This window comes from Pteronotus mesoamericanus, unplaced genomic scaffold (genome assembly GCF_021234165.1).
Source record: "Pteronotus mesoamericanus isolate MK-2021 breed Mesoamerican mustached bat unplaced genomic scaffold, CSHL_Meso_final contig_182, whole genome shotgun sequence".
In the NCBI taxonomy this organism is placed as follows: Eukaryota; Metazoa; Chordata; class Mammalia; order Chiroptera; family Mormoopidae; genus Pteronotus; species Pteronotus mesoamericanus.
In genome coordinates, this window is record NW_026555078.1 from 16,821,625 (window position 1) to 16,843,316 (window position 21,692).

Sequence of the window (21,692 nt, forward strand, 5' to 3'; positions counted from 1 at the left end):
AGTGGTGGTTATAAAACAATCAGGAAAAAAAAAGAATGATCCTTTAAATTGAATAAATTTAGTTAATGAAAAACTTACTACATTGTTCTTGGCTTTCTCATCTCGGTAAAAACTCCATCATGGACCAGTGTTCAAATGCTTTTTCTGTTTATCGGTCCAAGCCCAAGGCTGAGTTTTCAGACTCTCTTCCTACCCTTTCCCAAACAAGAAAGGTGGAAGGCCACTCTACTGCTCCCAGGTGACAAAGGTCTGACACAAAAGGCATGACATGGGTACAGCCACCTAATCTGTAAATTTTGGACCAGCTGAGGCTCTACAGGGAGACTTCCTGCCCTTGCAAAGGACACGGCCAACCTCTCCAACTCTGGAGGCCCTTCTAGGTTAACTTTGCAGAGTGCTCAGCACAGCGTCTCAGGGATGAGCACTTAGTCTGGCGACTGCATCCCAGTCCCTGGGCCTCTCGCACCCCCACGCTTCTGAGCATTACTGCCCAGTGCGCCGCGGGTGCCAGCACGCCTTCCCTCTCCACCGGTAACGTCGCCGAGGGCCTCTGTCTGCTATCCCAAGAGAAGATCGACACGATCTGTTTCTACAGTGCCGCTTGGGGAAAAAACAAAAGAAAACAAAACAAAACAAAACAAAACAACCCACAGTGTATTTTGAAACAATCCAAAAGCAAGGGGCAATTTCTGGATCCAGCAATGGAGGAGCAGTTTGCATTCAACCTCCACACAAATAACAATTATCAGCTTTGGACAAAATAGATAAAATAACTATTTGAAGGTACTGGAGGGCAAACAAAAGCAAGCAGGAATAGGAAGGAATCTGATCCTTGAAAGAAAAGAATTGCACTGGGTAAAAATCCATGTGTAAATGGATTTCCCTCTTGAGCGCAATCTCTAGTCTGGGCGGAAATTGAGCAGCGAGAATTCAAGCAGAAAGCTACAGTGTTATTGGCTTGAGGATTAATTCGGGGGTTGTCAGAGAACTAAAAATAGAGGAGAAATCCTAGAAAGGAGGGAGCTCCTACTTTGCATGTAGACTCCCCCAAAATCCCTTAGTTAATACCTGAACTGCACACACATGGAGGAGACTCCAAGAAACCCACTGAAAAGCAACTACTAAAGGGGAAAAAAAGAAAAAACTAGTAAGTAGAGATGAGATTTCAGCTGCAGCTCACTGCAAGGGAAGTAGTGACTGGAGCATGAGTTCACCAACCTGGAGAGGCGTGGCGCACACCTTGGCTTCTCCGCTGAAATCCGGGAAGCGCCCCGCCTCAGGGGTAAGGGCCCTGTTCTGGGGCTGTAGGATCTGCTCTGGGACTAAACGCACACCAAAGTAGACCCGACCTAGCAAAAGCTAAACCCAGTTGTTCATAAATTCAATGTAATCTACAAATAATTAATCTGCATACCTCAAAAAATTAAAAATGCACTTAGCTTTTGACCCAGCAATCCCACTTCTGGGAATATATCCGAAGGAGTCCAAAAAACTAATTCGAAAGAACATAAGCACCCCTATGTTCATTGCTGCATTGAGATATGGAAGCAGCCCAAGTGTCCATCAATAGATGGGGGAGTGAATAAAATGACTATGGGACATTTACGCAATGGAATTCTACTTGGCCATAAAAAAGAAGAAAACTTTACTCTTTGCAACAGTATGGATGGACCTGGAGAACATTATGCTAAGTGAAATAAGCCAGTTAGAGAAAGACAAATACGATATGATTTCACTCATATGTAGAATCTAATGAACAAACAGAACTAACAAGGAAAACAGAGACGGACTCATAGATCGAGAGCAGGTGACAGCTAAGGGGTGGGGCGGTAGGGGGTGGAGGGATTGAGCGAAAAAGGAAAAGGACTCCTGGACATGGACAACAGTGTGGTGATCACTGCAGGGAGGGGGTATAAGGAACTAAATGGTAATGGAAAAAAACGCAATTAAGATTTAATTTTTTGAAAAATCAACACTTTTCAAAGGCAGTAATATAATGTAGGCTTTATACAATGTATTATCCACAATGTCCTCTGTACAGAAATAAAAAAATTACTTAAAATTACTAGACCTATGAAGAAACATGAAAAGGTGACCCATAGTCAAAAGCAAAAAAACAAACAAACAAAAAACTGACCCCAAGATGACCCAGACGCTGGAATTAACAGATAAGGGTTTTAAAGTAACTACTATAAATATGTTCAAGGACTTAAAAGAAAATACAGTCATAATGAATTAAATGGGACATCTAACAGAAACAGAAGATATGTAAAGAAGAAAAAAATGAGATAAAAAGAAATGAAAATTTTAAATTTTAAATTCAATATCTGAAACAAAAAGTTCAGTTTGAAGACACCAGAAGGAATAATCAGTGAACTTAAAGACAGCTGTGAAGAACAAAAAAATAATAAATAGGAAAAAATGAACAAGGCTTCAGGCACAAAAAACACAGGACCAGCCTACTGGACAAATTCAAGCAGTTTAACATATACACAACTTGAGTCCTATGAACAAGGAGGGAGAAAACTGAGCAGAAAAGGTGTCTGAAGAGATAATGCCTAAAATTTCCCCAGTGCAGGGAAAAACATTGACTTACTAACCTAGGACCTTCAGCAAACCCCCAGCAGAACCAATACAAAGATAATCACAGGCAGGCACATCATAGTCAAACTGTTAAAAACCAAAAAAGATAAAAAGGAAATCTTTAAAGCAGCAAGAGAGAGGAGAAAAGATTTATATACAGGAGAACAATTATTAAAAACATTAAAAGATTTATATGCAGGAGAACAAGCATTAAAAACAATGAATCATTGAAAACAAAGGCCAGAGGACAAAGGAAAGACAATCTTGAAAGTGTTGAAATCAAACAATTTTCAACCCAGAATTCTTTATCAATAGAAGATATCCTTCAAAAATGAGGTGAAATAAAAAGTTTCAGATTAAGAAAAAGAGAGGTTGTTCTTGGCAAAACCGTACTACAAGAAACGCTAAGAAAAGTGATTCAGGCGAAAGAGAAACAATGGCATTGTGGGGCTTATACCACGTAGTTTGAAAGTATATGACATCCCTGGCACGAAGGAGGGGGGACAAATGGGGCTCACACGGCTGCAAGATCTCACATTTCATGTGAAGTGTTTTAATATTAACGCTACGTAGCCAGTGATAGAAGTGCATATTCCAATTCCTACAGTAACCACTAAAATAAACAGTATCAAAAGCTATACCAAAAAGCCAATGGAGGGATTAAAATGGAATATAAAAGCAATCAGCTAAACACAGCGACATAATTCTCTATTACGCTGGGTAAAGGCATGTGACCAGAAATGTTTCAGTCTCTCACTGATGACATTCAACATTATCAGTGAGTACCCTTTTCCTGTAAAGTATCATTATTAAAAGAATATTTTACTATCATTCTGCTCCTTCTCAGTAATTATTGACATGCTACATAATGAGAAGAAATCTAGCCTAGCTAATGATTTCAGCGAGGTTTTCTGACCACAGTCTTATGGTTCCTAAGCAGGTCAGATACTTGCTATTCACAGCACACTCTTTCCATCTCTTTGACTCTTCTAAACATGGCTTTCCCCTGTGAACTTCACTTCCTGCAAACAGAGGCTTCTCATTCTTTAAAATCCCACACACAAGCCAGGGTCCCAAGATAATGTTCCTGTCTCACCTCTCCAAGTTCCACCAGACCATTACTCTTCTAAACTATTACAGAACACTTCCTTTGAAACTCACACCGTTCAGCCACATCACCTCTTTCCTTCCTCACCCCTGTCATTAACAATCGCCTGAGTCCAGTCTGATCAAAATCTGGGGTTTTCCTGCCCCATAACTAGCCCCATCATCCTAAATCAATGTTCACATAAACAATTCATCTAATGCTTTGCCTCTGAGTTCCCCAACCCTTTAAACGCCAATGACCTCACTACTTTTTCAAATTTGTTACAACCTGAATGGCTCTGTCTCTGAAATATTTAGTCCCCTCCTTCCCCCCCTATTTAAGAAGTTCCACTTCCTTCCCTACAGACCCAGCTCACTTCCAAGGTCCATCACATCATGCCCTATTTCCTTGTCATTTTACCACATTTCCAGAGAAATTCCCAAACCTGGATCAAGCCAACCATATGCCCCTACTGTGTCAATAACCAGCCTACTGAGGGATGTTGGAGAAACTGCACAAAAATGCAAATTAAGGCTTAACAAGCTCACGTTCTGCCTTCTCTCAGCTGGGGCCTACCTGAGCTCCCTGCTTCCAGTCTCACCTTCCGCCAATCTACACTCCATACTGCAGGGTCCCTGGGAGTCACAGAGAGTTCTAGATAGGGAGGGGAGACTAGGTCTCAATCAGGAGCCATTTCCACGCAAGCATTTCTGGTACAAGTGCCTAAAACGACCTCCAAAGAAAGGAATCTAAATATTCAAGTCTCTACTAACTTAGCTGTGATTTCTCTTCTCATTATAAATATTTACTTTCATATCTCATTTATATATTCATAATTTTGAGTTATTTTTCTTGAAGAAGGCCTCTAAGTTATTTAAGTTTCGGGACTCACAAAACCTAGATTCATCCCTAACCCATAATTGCCGAAGTGCTCTTTCTAAAATGCAAATCTGATATCTCCTCTCTGCTTAAAATCCTCACACATCTGCACGTGAAGATCATCAAGGGTCCACGTGCCACCCAAAGGAATCTGAAGTCCTTCCTATATGTTCCTCTGAGAGACCCCAGAATTGAAGGCTACCGCATCTGTTATCACAAGTTTCCAAATTTCTCTCTTAAGCTCTGCTGTTTACGTGACAGACCTCACTGAAAACTCTAGGAGCAACTCAAATTCAACATGCCCAAATTGAAATAATGATTTCTTCTTGCTCCCCAACTTCTAGCTCTTAAATTCTCAGTCTCAAAATCATTATTACCTATTCAGTCTTTTTAGCTATGCATGCGGTCAACTCCAGACTCTCCTTCCCTCTCACTTCCAACAGCCAATCTATTACCGCAGCTCACCCACCTCCCCTTAAAAATGGCCCTGGACACTGACCTCTCCTCTTCACCCCTCTGCCAGGCTCTAGTTTACTGTTTCCCAAAGGAAGGTACATGTGCCGGGCGTGCAAGCCACATGTCTGGCGGTGGTACACGGATGTGTCTTTTGGAAAACATGTATTTTAGTGTGTATTAGAAAAACTATTACTACCACAAATTGTAATTTCATTGATAAAGTTTCTTTTTAAAAATAGGTGTATTTAAATATAAAATGGGAGTTGATTTAAACAAAAATGTTAATAATAATGTGAGTGGTATGTAAATACCCCAAACTGTCAAACCGGTCTGGGAATGCCTGGAGTTCACTCCCCATCATCCCTCAGAAGTTCCGCTACCACTGGCCTCCTCCTGGTCCCCCCGGCAACACTTGCGCCCACTCTACACCATCCTCCGCAGAACTGCCAGGCTTCCCTTCCTAGACAACAAAGCCAACAATGTAGTCCCCCCTTTAAAATCTTTGTGGGCTCTCTACCACATACAAAATAACCTCAAATTCCTGCACCTGGAACCCACAGCCTCTGTTCCCAGGACACTAAATTGTTTAGCATGCCCTAAAAATGCCTTGGACTGGCTTTTCCCACTGATTTTCCCTCTCATTAGCAAATTCCTACTCATTCATTTCAACTTGCCTCCGGGGCCCCCTCCTCCAGGAAGCCTTCCTTTCCTCCCAGGCAGGGTTGTGTGCGCACTCCCTGGTACTATTTAAGTATACACTTTTTTTTGGTCTAGAATGATATTATTCATTTTTATGTTAGAAAATGTGTATTAAATTTAGGAATAAATAAGTGAATGAATGAATAAAATTATACTTATGTCAACAAAAATATATATGAATAGATGGGCAAAAGGGAGTATGGGGGATCGAGTTCTGTTTTCATTGGTGAAGAGTAAAAAACAGGAAGAGATACAGAAAAAAAGAAAAAGAAGGAAGGAAAAGGGAGATACAGAAGAAGGCTCAATATCAGAGGAAAAGGCAAAGAGACAGATATTTGGGAGGGAGACAGAGAGGCCTTTTACATTTGGTGACGAGTACACGCACGTCACAACGCAGTCACCGAATTCTTTCGCAGCGTTCACTGAGAACCCGCCTGGCATGTGGTGAGCCAGGCGCACACAGGCCCCCTGCAGACTGCTGCGCTGAAAGCACACGGACCCCCTGGTGCTAAATCCAATCGGCCCTGCTCCAAGGAGGGGGTCTTACCTTCCTGGGCCCTCTGAGCAGCATCAAACACTCTTGACCCTCCAAGTCCTTGAAACACTCTCTGATCTCTCTCTGGACACCACAGGTGCCTGGCTTCCTCTGGCCACTCCTCAATCTCCTTCTGCGGGCCACTCTTTGGCTATGTGTTCCTTAAACATGAGTGTTCCTCGTGTTCTCTTAAAGCCTCTTCTCTCCTTGCTCTACAAACTCTCCTTAGAGGGCTGGGCTTCCATTTACCACCTCAGCACTAACAGCTCCCCAATCTCTAGCTCCAGCTCACAGTCCCATCTGCAGCATGAGTCCCACATGTCAAAGCCTCCTGCACATCTCCAGCCAGTGGTCTCACAGGCGCCGCAAACTCACCTACCCCTAAATTGAACACATCAGCCCCCCCACACCTGTTCCTCTTTCATGCAATGAGTACTTACTGAGGACCTACAAAGTGCCAGGGGAGAGAGCAAGCACTTTTGGAGACAGACGGATTACATAGTTAATCTATGTAAAAAGCTACGAAAGGATAATAAGGGGAGCTAATTTTTTTATTTAAAAATTTATTTATTTATTTTTAGAGAAAAGGGAAGGAGAGGGAGAGAAGGAGAGAAACCAATTTGATTGATTGCCTCTCACACGCCCCAAACTGGGGACCCAGCCTGCAACCCAGGAATCGAACTGGCTACCTTTCGGTTTGCAGGATGACACCCACCCCACTGAGCCACACCAGTGAGGGCAAGGGGAGCCGATTTCAATGAGAACATAACATTCTCATTGACTAGAAAGAGTGATATTCACACTGAACCCAAAGAAAAAAGTAGGAGTCAGCTCAGCAAAGAGAGTGGTGACTACTCTAGGGGAATATTCTGTTCTGTTCTGTTCTGTTTCGTTCCGTTCCGTTCTATTCTATTCTATTGGCAGTATGTTAGGAAACTAGAATAAATAGGAAATTGCATAGCAAAGTAAAGGCTAAACTCCCTGTGACTGCAACAGAGGTCGCAGGTGTAAAATGAGGTTGGAGATGCAGGCAAGGCCCAAATCACATAGGGTTAAAGTAAGAATTTGGGGGTTTTTTTTTACCCTAAGGGCCATGGGTATCCATTAAAGGGTTTTGAGTGCAAAATGAATGATGCACATTTTTATAAGACCACTCTAGCTAAACCACAGGAGGGCAGGCATATAAAAGGACAGACCAGTTAGGAAGCAACTGTGGCAGTCCAGGTGAGTGAACAGTGACTTAAACTATTTCTCTAACTTCCCATTTTTTTCCCTAACAGAATGCTATTTACAGCCATAGATTCTGAGAAGTCTTTGCTCTGGGAACCTTGTCTGAATATGTCAATTACAACAAAAGTATTATTACCATGAAAATCTTCACATACCAAAAAATAAGGTTTCTGAACATAAGCCAGTAGTCTACTTACTCCAAAGGGAGTCAAGCCAAATTCCAATATTACAACGGAATCTGACCCATTCCATTTGGAATGGGTGGTAAGCAGATAGGACCTATGGTTGTTGATTATGTGTGTTCTTTTAATGCAAATTCAGGATGCCAAGAAATCTAAAGTGGGGGTTCTCAACTTTCTTGAGTCAAGCACTAACCGCTGGTATCGTTGATTAGTTTACACATATTTTTATTAAGCATCCAACATTTACTTGTAATTAGTAGAATCTGGGTGACTTAAGTCTCTTATTTTGTGGAATCAAAAGGCATTTTCTAAATACTATCTCCTCGGGTTTCTATAATTACACATATATGAATTAGAGAGAGAGACTATCCCCAAAGGAAACTGAGAATTTTTAGGACATAAATTAAGTATGAATGCTGGTTACAAAGGATGAGCCAGAAGAACGTCAAGCCACAGTACTGCACTTAAGCACATCTCAAGTACATTCTTGACCAGCAAACACAAACACATAGAGAGAAGGGCAGTGGGTGCACTGACGATGCATCAACGAAAAACAAAGACAGAAAAATACCGAAGGTCACAGTCCAACCCTCATAACATTACCAATTATTTCAGTGTCATATAAGAAATGTTTGGCCAAAAAAGGCAAAGAGGCTGGTTTGTGAATATTTGAAAACCATCTCATTGCTCGCAACAGTCACTGAGACTACTCTTCCATCACCTGTAATGGTCAGGCGCTTCGCTAACAACTTCTACATGCCGTGCTCTCTCCCTCACTTCTAGATTGGCACATGCTCATCTCTCTACTTGGAATATTCTCCCCTCCTCATCTCTTAGCTAACGTCTACTCATCCTTCAAGTCTCAACTTAAATGTGATTTTTTTTCCAGATGTCCCCAAGAGTAAAAGCGGTTCAACAGAGGTAATCCCATCTCTTTCTGCATTCACCCCCACCTGGCTCTTAACTCCTCTGCAGCCCCCAGATCAAGGTAATAAGAGGTCAGGGACCATGTCTGGCCTACCAAAGTATTGCCAGCTCCAAGCACAATGCCTGGCACATAGAAAGCTATCACCAAGTTTCATGAGTGAATGAATGAATGAATGAATAGATGGATGGGTGTTACCTTCCACTCCAAGGTCATGGAGGTTACCAAGGTCACTCGCCCTCCTTATTTTCTATCCATGTGCTCCCAGAACAACAAAATGATATAAGTCAACAATTAAGGATTATTCTCTGGGAAGACTTCCAACCTCTCAACAGAGGGTTGGGTTTTAAAAAATATGGAAAGGTATTGGCAAATAAGTGGTCCATGGCACAGACAGAGATGATATTAAAGGACACAAATAAAATGGGTCTCAAGCAGCACCAACAATTCTCACCTAAAGGACTCTGCATCCCAATGTTTCTTTGCCCTAAGGCACAGTTAGTTCTACAGAGTAAGAATATCTCTGGTCCCGGCCAGGTAGCTAGAGGGTTGGAGCACTGGCACATACACCAAGGTTGTGGGTTCCATCCCTGGTCAAGGCACATACAGCATCAACCAATGAATATATAAATAAGTGGAACAGCAAACTGATGTTTCCCTCTCTCTCTAATCAATATTTTTTTTAAAATTTAAATTTTTAAAAAAAAAAGAATATCTCTGTATCTTGAACAGAACTGCATTTGAAGATCAACTGATAAAATACTTTCTAATTCTCATGTGACACAGATAATAACAATAATAGCGTGTGGCAGGCACTGTCCTAAGAGCTTTATACATCCTCTTATTTAACCCTCCGACAACCCTATGAGATAGCCAGTCCTATCATCTCCAGTCAACAGAGGCGGAAGCAGGCTTAGAGGGGTTACGTACCTTGCCCAGGGTATACACCTAACTGACAGAGCTGGGATTAAAGACAAAATGATCGCCTATTCTACTTCTCAGGGTGCGTTGATAATGATAGCTAACTTGACAGCCCACCGCGCTAAACTCACTACACGTATCTCTCACTTAACCCTCCCCAAAAGTGAGGGAGCAAACTCTTCCAGCACCACCTTTCACCCTGGGACTTGCAGAAAGGCAGCCAGAGAGATCCTCTACCTTACAGACGGTAAAATGAGGTATGAGCTGTGGGAAGCAAGTTGTGCTGGGACAATGAAAGAGCCGGAGTCAGTGCCGGAGAAGAATCTTGAGATGCTGTTTCCAATTGCAGGCTCTGCCCTGAGATGACATTCCCTCCCACACAGTGGCGGACCCCAGGGATGGGTCGGTGATGCGCCTATGTCCACCCCAAGGGAGAGTTCAAAACCGAAGCATGCAAAGCATGACATAAATATGAAGTGTGGAAAACACATTCCTCATGAACAGCTCCATATCGAATTCCCTGCATCCCTCTTTGACAACGTTATCAGGAGCATCATTCAATCCAGCCCATTGGAGAGGGACTACGAAAAAGGCTGAAAAATGTGACCAATCAGGAAAGTTATTTTTGTGAGAAAGAAGAAAAATGTCACCAAACAGGGTCAGCAGATAACCCGATTGGGCTGAAAATAACTGCCCGGCTGGCAGACCAGCGAGGGAATGGGCGGAGGGCAAGAGACGTGATGCCAAGCTCCAAGGGAGCTCCAGCTGAGCAAAGCTGCTGGGGGATGAGGAAATTGGCCTAATTTGGGAACATGAGCCCAGCAGCATTTTTGAGATTCCTTCGAGGGAATCTGGCTAACTTTCAGTTCTGAGGCCTTGGAGGAACACCGAAGGGATGCGGGGGAGAGAAGGGAAACAGCTGTGACTCCAACACTTCTCCAGACAAGTGGATGAATAAGGGAGATCAAGTGAGGAATTACTCCCTCTCCAAGAGGATTCCGAGAGAGAACAACCCAAAAATCACTCTCTCCAAAAGCCGTTCTCTACCGGGAGGTCTGTGTATCAACCTAGCTAGGAGGTGGGAGAGGTTAGGCGGTGGTCAAGTGCCCGGCCAGGGTCGGAGAAACTAGAGTCGGAGATTAACTCAATGACTCTGGGCAAGTCACCCAGCATCTCAAAGTCTCCGTGTCTTTAGCTAAAATCAGATAACAATAGTGCCTACTTCATGAGCTGCCATAAGGCTTAAATAGGGTATTGCGGGTAGCTAACAGAGAGGCAGCAACTGCTGCAATGTCAGCGAAAATCGTATTCATTAATAAAAGGACAATCTGAAAAATAAAAGCTAAATCACAAAAAAGTCTAGACCCTCGTGAGAAATGCTCACCCAAAAGAGGCCAGCCTTGGAGAGGATACGCCCAAGATTATTTTTCTCCATCATTGGTGTATGACAGTGTAACTCTATGGTAGAAAATGTCGAGTCTTTTCTTGAAGGGGCTGTATATAAGAGCGGCATCATTTGAATCGATAGGAGGCGAAAGTCAAGCAGGGAAATCCAGTTCATTCTCAGAGTTGGTTTCCACAGAGAAAGTTATACACTGCAGACAAGTGACACTCATCATAAAACCATCTTCTGGTAAAACTCTCAATAACTGTAATGCCAACCTGAATTGCTAACTGAAATATGTACCTGGTGACCCCAGCCTGAGTTGTGACAGGTGGCCATCGGCAACCAAATTCAACACTAACAGACACACAGGGATGGCTGAAAATCAACCCATCCTAGAAGAGCAGGAGTTTGAAACTCCAATGGAAATAGGAGCCAGGCAGATCAAATGTGAGTAAATCTGACCAGGCGTATTAAAACAGGCAGTGGCGAAAGGGAGGGGGCAGGCCGCGTGTCAGCGAGCCCTGCTATCGCCCCGGCCAGCTGTGTGGGAGCGCCAGTCCGGCACGTCCACTGTGTCAACACTTCTGATTTTAAAGAGCAGCCCAAAATCTGGATTTTCACACGAGGTTTCCTAACTTATACATGATAACGATTGAGTAAAAAAAATAAGCTCTGTCCAGGTCAAACAACACATGACGGTATGCTAAATTCAGCCTGAAGACCAATCGTTTTCAACCTCAGTAGAAAGAGTTAAGGCAAACTAAAAAGAACCCCCAAGCTCTGGAGAAATGATGGTTAGCAGCACATTGAGCATTTATATGTCAGACTGCATTAAGGGCTTTACATCTATTACCTCATCTTTCCTTTCTAGCCACCTGTATGGAGTATTAATATCCCTGTTTTACCAATGAGAAAACTGAGGCTTAAAGAGGTTAAGTAGCACGCTCGGTCAGCGTCACAGAACTAAGGTGCGGCAGAGCCGGGATTTGCGCCCTGGCCAGTAAGACCCACCTGTACAACCCCAAGACTCGGGCTGCCCACGGCACCCAGGAAGCACAAAAAGTGCTTTGGGTCCCTACTGGTCAACCTATGGACAAATGAGGAACGGCCCTGAAGAGCCTTCCAAATCAGTTCTAAAAGAAGCCCAAGATTATATCCTCCTCCTTTGCTGCTCTTTACCAAAAACAGCAGAGCACTGTCCAAGTACTCGTTTACCCACTCGTTTGTTGAATGAACGAACGTTTGAGCCACGCTTTTCAGTTTACTAAAGTGCTCTTAAATGCATATTTCACTTAATCCCCACACAAATCTGGTGGCATTGTTACCACCATTTGACAGATAATAAAATGAAGGATTAGAGAGATTAGTGGACTAGTTCGAGATCCAGGCAATTAATTTACAGAGCCATCACAGCCCTGGGCTTCCGATGCCAAGTCCCGCGTTCTGTCTGTTGCAGCAGACCCCTTCTCTGCTTCCTTCCCCTCAGCTCCCAACTCCCCCACCCCGATTTCAAATAATTTGCCTGAACTAATCCCTACTTAACGCTAAAGTAACTCCATCATGTCTGACAGCCCCCGGGTACCATATTTACGTTTTCATGAATAGCTTCATCCTAGAATATAGTCAGCGAGAGGACAAAAATAAATCTATCAAGTAATACGCTCGGAATGTAAATGGGCACACACACAAATCTTAGGATCTAATTTTAGAAAGAAACAGCCAAAATGTCCCACACAGCACAGTGAGCATCTGGCCTGGGGGCGGCTGCCCACACTGCTTTAAACCTCAATTAACCCAGGGAAGGAATCCTGGGATCCTGACTGGCATTTCGCTGTCAGAAGCACCAACTGGGTGAAGAAGAGAATGACTTTCATCATGTTCTCCCCAGAAAATGCTAACGCCCAGAGTTTAAAAGATGAAAATGTCTCTAAGGAAATAAGTAGGTCTTCTAGAAAGGCTGAAACCCTAACAGGTTCTTCATGGGCTGCGACTCTGGATCTCTCTGTGCTCACAGAGCTGGCTCCCGCCTGGGAGCCCGGGGGACGGGTGCGGGGAGGTGAACAGCACTGACTGGCCCCAGCCCAGGGGCTGACTGGGTGTGTGGGTCACACAGGGCTCCAAGGCCACCCGTCATTCCAGGACATCCTGGCCCCTCACAGGTTCACTCACCTGCCCACCATTGGTTAGAACTTCCTTCACACTTAAGTATACCTGTCGTCAGTCTCTCTAACTGCCAGTAACAACAAGAATGTAAGTTCCATTATGGCAGGGAATCTTGCCTCTTTTGTTCACTGAGATACGCCAGCCCCTAAAATGGCACCTGCACACAGGAAGCTTCAATAAATATTTGATGAATAAATAGGGGATCTTGTATTGGGATGGCTCTTCCTAGAAGCAGAGTCAAAAGTGGCCAGAAGCCAAGGAGAGATTTCCATTAACCCAGTTATCCGTTTGTCCATTTTCTCAAGATGGACACGACTGCAGTTCACGCTTCCTGAGGTCCCGGGCGGGGGCAGGTGCGTCTTCTTCCACTGCCCTCCTACGTTACACCCCACCCCCGACTGTGCCCCCAGTTTTCCCCTGCGGGCCCACCCTTGGCGCTGGGACAGGCCTGCTCAGCCGGTAAGGGCCCCCGCCGCACACTGTGCACGTCACCCCCCATCCTCTGCAGTGCCAAACGCACGCCGGTCGGTGCCGGGCACTGCGATAAACAGAAGCGCACAAAGGTAAGACCCAACCCCCGCCTTCCAGAAGCTCACACCTGTTGCGGGAGCCAGACACATAAGCTGTTACAGCACAGTGTAATAAGCGCTGTAATGGAGGTGCCACAGCCAGCGTCACACACTGACAACGCCCAGGCCTCATCTAAGCTATACATCAATATTAATTCTTATAATTAGTTACTAATCTCTAAAGATGTGTTGCTTTCACAAAACACTTTAGACTGCCAACATCTCTCACAGTCAGAGGCTCTGGCAATACTGGGCCTGTGCCCCCCACAGCACCAGTCAGCTCTGTCTACGGAGTGGCTGCCCCTTTAGAAGGGACACCCGGCCTCCCGATCCCGCAATGCCCCCGCCTGCTCCCTCCCTAGTGTTTGCACGCAATGGGGCCGGGGCCAGGGGCCCGCTGCCAGCGTTCCATACTGGCATGGCTGGCGTCTTAGGTCCAGAAATGATTCTCTCTACCTGCATTGCTACAGAAAGTGAGAAAATGAAAATACATTGAAAGGGCCATGTGGAGCACTTGAAGAAAAACTTAACTTCCTATAAAAATGACGAATATTCCTCTATGTGTGATATGTAAGCAAAGTGTGTCGGTGTCTTGTCCCCTGCATGCGGTGCCCATGCACCTTCCTGACGCATAAGGCTTCTCAGTGACATCCTCTCATCTGCTCCAAACCTACTACGGGCCCACAAGCTAGACAGCTAAGAAGCCACGATTCCTGCAGTCTGAGAACTCACCGTCTAGTGCTGCCAACAGACACAGAAAATGAAAATTAGCAGAGAATGTGAGATGTTCTATAATAGGTACTATGGGAGTTGAGAGGAAGAAGCCCCACGTCAGCCCAGAGAAAAGCTGACGGAGGTGGAGGAGGGGAGGGTAGCCTAAAACTAACTCTTGAAAAGGGCAGTTTTTCCAAACGGACAGAGGAGGGTGAAAAGCGGCTCTGAGTGAACGGCCGAAAATAGTACCCTGGCATTAAAAGTATTGCTCATCAGGATTACCCACCCGCCTCAAAGACGCTGGATCGATTCCCATAATTCCAGGCCGCTCAGAGGAAAAGTTTCCAGGAAAGTAAGGCCCGTCCTGATCCCCTTCCTGCCTGAAAACTGTAGAAAGTGCAGGACACCACCGAAAGCCAACGTCCAGTTGTGTAATCTAACTTTCTGTCACCAGCATGCCTCACTGGCTTTATTCAGAGGAAATAAAAACTTGGATTTTGACTAGATTTTGAAACTTCCCAGTCCCTTGTTTCAGCTAATGTAAGAAAGTTCTTCACTGAGCATATAAAGCCATGCACAGAAACTACTCTAGCATCAAAGATAAACGTTTCTTCTTCATCTCTAACAGGCCAAATGCCAAGGAAGAGAATTCCCAAGTCAAGATAGAAGAGCTGACATTAAAGAGAAGAAATATGGAATATCAAATCTTTGCTTATTAAGTAATCGTTCACTTTTAGCATTTCTTCAGATTTTTCAACACCTACCTCTCCAGTCAGAGTTGAAGAATTCTTGCCATTAAGGTGGTTCTCGGCTTGAGCTGACTCCTGTTGAGCTCGGCGACCCATCTTGGCCCCCTGTAAGGAGAAATAAGGGGCACTGCTGACCCAAACATCTTTTAGCCACTACGAGGGAAAGAATTGTGGGATGGTAGGCAAGCAACTGGATTTATGAATACACGGTGGAAGGTGGGATTTGAGTAATTTGAATATTCTTAGAAAATGCTCCAAACCCTAAAAGCAACCAAGGTCAGTTCTATTGGGTTGGCCAAAAAGTCCTTTTAGTTCTTCTGTAAAATAAAAGATGTATTTTTCATTTTCACCAATAACTTTATTGATCTGGATATATTGAGTGTGTCAGCTCTCTCCCACTATTGGCTTCTGGTGGGTAGAGGCCAGGGCTGCTGCTAAACATCTTTCAATGCTAAGACAGCCCCACAGCAAAGAATTATTTGGCCAAAATGTCAATAGTACCAAGAAACTTCACAAACCCCCAATTTTGACACGTTCGATCACAGCACCTTTTCCATTCACTGCACAAATCTTTTCTTGCATTTCTACCTTGAAATAATAAAGCATAATTTGCCAAAAATGTTGCATATCTTCTTCCATCTTCAACATTAAAATGGCTACACAAAAATGTACCGATTTTGGGTTTTTTTTAATTGTATGCTGATATGACAGCTGTCACAACACAATCTAACAAAATTGTTTCAAATGAAGGTAAAGACAACTGCAAACTACTAGAGCCATCGTAGGGGGAAAAACCTAAAGGAAATTTCTGGCTAACCCATTATTTGGAAGAAGAATAGGAAATTCATGGGTTAGTGATCCTAGGGTTTTTGTTTAACTGCCATAATCATTTGTACCCAAAGCAATGAAGATAGAAATTCCTCTAAAATGGGCAGTGACCTCATGCCACAGTTTAAGGAAGAGTGTGGTAAAGGCTCCTAGGTCCCTACGCAGGGTTTTCAGAAGGCCTATTTTCAAAGCTGCAGCTTGACATGGAGTTACCAAAAAGGAGTGTTGGTGATGCCCTGGCCAGTGTGACTCCATTGGTTGGACCACTGTCCCATACACCAAAAGGTTGTGGGTTCGATTCCCAGTCAGGGCACATACCTAGGTTGCAAGAAGCAACCAATTGATCTTTCTCTTTCTCTGTCCCTTCTCCTCTCTCTACAATCAATAAGCTAGTCCTCAGATGAAGATTAAAAAGAAACAAAAAGGAGTTTTGGAAAGAATTCCTAATTTCCATGGTAACTGCCATCAGAGAAATACAGATAGCACTTATTTTAATGTGCAAGCTGTTTGGATTTCCATTTATGACAAGAAAAGAAATCTTTTACAAGAATTTTGAGACCGGGTTTGGAAATCAGAACACTTCAAATTCTGAGTCTTCAAATGGACCATGTGCAGGCTCTGAATCCCAAATGCTCCCCAGCACATAAAGAAAACTTTACCTAGGCAGACCAAGGGGTGTTAAAATACTTCTATATTTATTTGTTAGCTTTAAAAAAGAAAGCATTAATATAAATACTTTTAGACCTCATTTGATATAGCTTTATTTGATTCTCGGAATAACGGAGACCAGGACTTTCATTTTACAAGTGAGGAAACTGAGGACCAGGAAGTCAATTAAGCAGCAGACATAAATCTAAGAGCAAAATCTTCTTGTCTTAAAATCCTGAGTTCTTTCCATTATCTTACCCTGGAATTTCAGTTTTAAGATGTTCTAAGAACTGACTGCACCAATAAATTGATTGGGGGTTACATGGGAGCTTCACAAAAACCTTTACGGAGTATTTACGTCTCAAGTTTTATTCGATCATTTAGGTTTCAGGTACGATGGAAACTCTCTCTCTCTGATAATAAGAGGTTCACAAGGCAGACAATTCCATCCCTTCCCCTGTAGCTACCCTACCCTTTTGCATTTACCACAGCAGGACATCTAAATCTGGCATACTACAATGCAGTGGTTGCGCTAAGACAAAAATTCAGTGCTCCTGCCTCTACGTGCTGTTTACAGATGATTTCACTAGTAATTATTTTAAAATTTTTGAAGACCTTGTATAAATCCACAGGTATGGACGGTAGAAAAATGACTTCACTACCTGATTTTATATATCTTAAATTTATAGTGTATTTATTATCCATCTTGCCCTACTGGAACGTAAGCCCCATGAGGGGAGGGACTTCGTTTTATTTACTGCTATATCGCCAGCATCTAGGATAATGGCTGATACACAGTAGGGGTCAATAAATATTTGTTGAAAGGATGGATGAAAAACTACATCCATATGCCCAGGGACTAAACAAGTTCACGTATCAGAAAGGCCTGGTGACTTAATATTCTCCTTGGTCAGTCAAACAACCTGCTTCCTCCTAGAATAACGTGCTCCTTCCTGTCCTTCACATCTTCCTCAGAGAGGTGCTTTTATCCAGTACCTTGAAGGACATCTGTCGCTACCGGGCATTTCAGAAATGAAACAACAAAAAAACAAACAAAAAGAAACAAAAAAACCGGAGATTCCACCGCGTTAAATAAAGATGTGTTCTGTGGCTCAACCTTTTAGGAAATGTGACCTTGGCAATTTTAAAGGTAAAAATCCTTGATGGGGCTGTGATGGAGTCAAAACAAACCAAAAATCACCGAACTTGAGCCTGGACTCTAACTTGGTTTACTGCTGGCTGCGTAACCTTGCGTCAACCACAGCCGCAGAGCATCAGCAGCTCACGCCTTCTAATAACTCAGCCTCAGCCAGGCTCTGTGTTAAACGCTTCTCCGTTCGTCACCCGTTTCCTCGTCACTGCAACTTCTTAAAGTAGACAGCAACAGCATTCTGGAGATAAGGAAACCAAGGTTCCCAGAGGTTCACTTTTTTTTAACCCTCGCAAAGGCTTTATATTCCATCTGACCTCTGGGCCCCAGCACCTGGCCACTCCACGGCACAAACCTGCGTCTTGATGTTCTTAGCTATAAAAGTTGAGGCAAAGCCCACCTCCCCTTAGCGGTTACGGGCACAGAAGGAAGGACACCCCAGGCTGCGCCCCCGGCTGCCCCGGGGGCGGGGCGGATGAAGCCACCGCCTCCTCTCCCACCGCCCCGCCGAGCGACTCGGGCCCGCCCGCTCCGGCCGCTAGGGACGGGCCGCACGGAGGCGTCTCGGGGAAGCCTGGGCCGGCGGAGTCGCTCCTCCCCGCCCTCCAAACTCCGGCCCCAACCCGGCCGCGCGTCGGTCCTCACGGAGGTGGCCGGGCCCCGGCGCCGCTCCTCGCCTAGGTCCAGCAAATCCTCCATCTCGGCGACCGCCTGGCGTCACTTCCTGGAAACCTAGCGGCCCCGTGGCGTCCCTGACGACGGCCCCGCCCTTCCGCCCCAGTATTTAAAGGGTCGCGGCTTCATTCTGAATTCTCCATGCCACCCTCCAATTTAAACATTTCGTAACCCTGCCTCAGTTGACTTCCGGAAGATACCTCCAGGCCTGACGTCTCGCTAAGGGTGCTCCTGTGAACAGTGGAAAAACAGTTGTCCCTTTTAAAATACATACGTTATTAAGTGCAAAGCACCACTACTAATAGTAGTAATTATTCTGATCGCTCCCATTGTATTTAAAGTGCACAGAGGGCCTTCACAATTATTAACTCATGTGAAGGGCATAACAACCTTGCGTGGGAAGCAAGGTAAGTTGTATTATCTCCATTGGACACATGAGAAAACAGGCTACAGCGGGTCAGATGTTAATGGTTTACAACAGAAAATACAATATACGTAATCTCTGCTTCAAAAAATTTGCAGAGAGGCTGAACCAAAAAACATCAAATACCTGAGTAGTAATAACTTTCAAAAGTCAAATAATTCCTCCAACGACCCATAAAGTAAGCAGTAGCAATATTCAACGATGTGACAATTGCGGACACAGGTGCCAAGAGATGGCTTGAGGAAAATCATTAAGCAGAAGAGCCAGGTGCCTTTCTGACATCATCATATCTTATGGGAGGATTTTTCTTCAGTATATATTATGGGGTGCCAGCCATTCTCCTAGGCCAGTAGAGGAAAAGATCCCCCAATATTCAGGGTGGGGGAGAAAGAAGTTTTCCTCTGTCCTAGGTTCTTTCAGCTAGTCTAACAATCAAATCGACATGAGACAGATTACCATAAGAAAATAATCAAATTTAATTACATAAGTATGAGAACTCCCCATACATGAGACAGTCCGAGACCCCATATATGTGAGAAGTTCAGAAACAAAAAAGGGACGATAAGGTTCATGTGAAATTCTGACCTAAGGATGAAGTAAGACACCTTGGGACTTCATAGGGGACAAACGTCATTTGCAGGACTAGAAGAGCAATGTTCAGCAGTTAGAGGTTTGCCCTGCCCTATAGATAGACAGATACAGATATAAAAAGTTATTTCTGGTGATAATTCTTGTTATGGGTAAGGCCTCTAATTTAAATTCTTTAAGGGAGAGATAGAAGTTTATCATGAGCCCACTGGGTCTCCACTGTCTTCAGCTCAAAATAATTCACATGTCAAAGTGGCACATTTGGGAAGTCCTGTTCTGAACCCCCTCACCGGCTTAAGGGGCAAGCGAGTTGAGTTTTCATCGACTCCCCATATAAGATCCCCAAGCCAACAACACTGGCTCTGTCGCTGACACTGGTCACCTGGGACTCCCAGATGATGGGCTCGTGGCCCCGAAAGTGAGCGATGTTTCCACTATCACCCTTGGGGTAAGGCCTAGATGACCACTGCCTAAAAGGAAGGACACGGAAGTGTGAGTAGCAGCCCTAAAACTAGAGCATTTCTTAAATACCCAGTAAATGGCTCAGTTCAATCATTCATCCACACGTTTACTGGGACGGACTGTGACAGAAACAGCATTGCTGGGACGCAGGAGAGCTGCGGTCCCTCCGAGCTCTGCGGGTAACTACCTGTGCAGCCCGGCAGAGCCTCTCCGGGCCTCAGTCCCCGCCCTTGTACTTACTCTTCCAGATTACCCCTAAAATCTTCTACTTTCTAACTCTGATTCTCAGGGAGAATAACCTATTAGGTTTTAATCTGAAGAAATATTTATTGCCAAAAACCCAAGACATGAAATACAGGCTCCAATGAATCTCTTGTTCCTTTTTCTTCCTTGGCACAAGAAGAGGAGGAAGGAATTAATCTTTGTGTTTTTTGTTCATTTCTTGTGAGCTCATAGCCATACCACCACCACCACTTTATAACCAGTGTCCAAACCTTCACTCCCACTTCTTCCCCAGCTTCCTGAAAGCAAATGTGAATCGCAGCTCACTCTAGGCAGAAAGAAGCCCTGAAAGAGTGATTTCCAAACCTTGCTGGGCACCTGATTCACCTGTGAGGTCTGTTAGAAAACATATAACAGGATCCCATCCCTAGAGACTGATTTAGTAGAGTGGGGTCCAAAAGAATATAACTTTAATAATTTTCCTGCCTGTTTTGCAAGTGTTTGCTTAAAGGCCTCAGTAAGGCCTTCTCTGATTTAAAATTGCAGCATCTATTTTAAGTTCCAACATCAACGTGACCTAGACTCTCCCTATCCTCCTCCTTCCCTGTTTTATTTTCTACCATGGCACTTACCTTTTATCATACTAGATAATTTACATATTTATTTAGCGCATTGCCTTCTCTACCATTCCACCTCCACCTCTAGAATGTAAGCTCCATGAGAGTAAGGGTTTTGTTTGTTTGTTATGTTCACTGCTATATCCACAGGACCTAGAACAGTGCCTGGTATGTAGTAAACATCAAAAAAAATTTTTTTCAAAGGCTGGCTGAATTTCAGAGGAAGCATAACATAGTAGTTATAGTCATAGACTTGCAATAGACTCAGTGCAAATCTCAGTGTTGACTCACACTGGCTCTGTGACCTCAGGCAAGCTATTTCTACATCTAGGTTTCCTCGTTCATTATGCAAATAACCATGATGCCTACCCAAAGCAGAGAGCCTGTGCTAAATATCACCTCTACCACTCATAAGCACTGTGGCCATTTAAATTGCTCTATGCCTCAGTTTCCTCAACTGTAAACCGATTCACCGCTGTCCGGGAGATGCAGTGAATATCCCCTTCATTTAGTAGCCTGGGAGCCAGAAGCAGAAACCAAGCCTGGCTGAAAGGGTCCAGGAAGCTGGGGTGGAGAGGGGTGGGGTGGCAGGGAGCAACGCTGACTACCGGGAAAGTGATTCCACGTTACAAAGGCCAGTTCCGTGTGGATTCTCTCCTGGGAAAATACCTAGGAGCTTAGGCGGAGAGGAGGAAGGAAAATGGAGAGAAAACTTCCCCTCACCCATCTGGGAAATGGGCTCCTGCCAGCTGCAGACTTCGTGCTCGCTGGCGCTGTTCCCTGCGGAACCCCCGGCGGGGAGGGAGGCTGGGAACATCTGGAGGACGTGGCTGCAGACCAGGGCTCCGGGGAGGGAGAGGTGCACTAGTACGCGCGTGGGGCCGAGAGGGAAGGTATTCCCCAAGGGCCTCGGGCTTGTGTTCCTCGGCCCCTCCCGAAGCCCTTTCTCCCCAGACCCCAGCCTCAGCCCCCAGCCCTCCCGGCCTTCCCCGCTCCGGC

General features: G+C 44.5%; 1 protein-coding gene across 1 annotated transcript in view; it reads right to left on the minus strand.

Annotated features, from left to right (window-relative positions):
* Positions 1 to 18,423, minus strand: part of IFT43 (intraflagellar transport 43) — a 75,966-nt gene extending 57,543 nt beyond the window's left edge. Inside the window, exons 1-2 of the mRNA XM_054567236.1 lie at positions 18,351 to 18,423; positions 15,095 to 15,184 (exon numbers count right to left, since the gene is read on the minus strand). Of these exons, the coding sequence (XP_054423211.1) occupies positions 15,095 to 15,184; positions 18,351 to 18,404 (144 nt within the window). The 5' untranslated portion in view covers positions 18,405 to 18,423. The remainder of the gene's footprint in view (positions 1 to 15,094; positions 15,185 to 18,350) is intronic.
* Between the last annotated feature and the right edge of the window lie 3,269 nt (positions 18,424 to 21,692).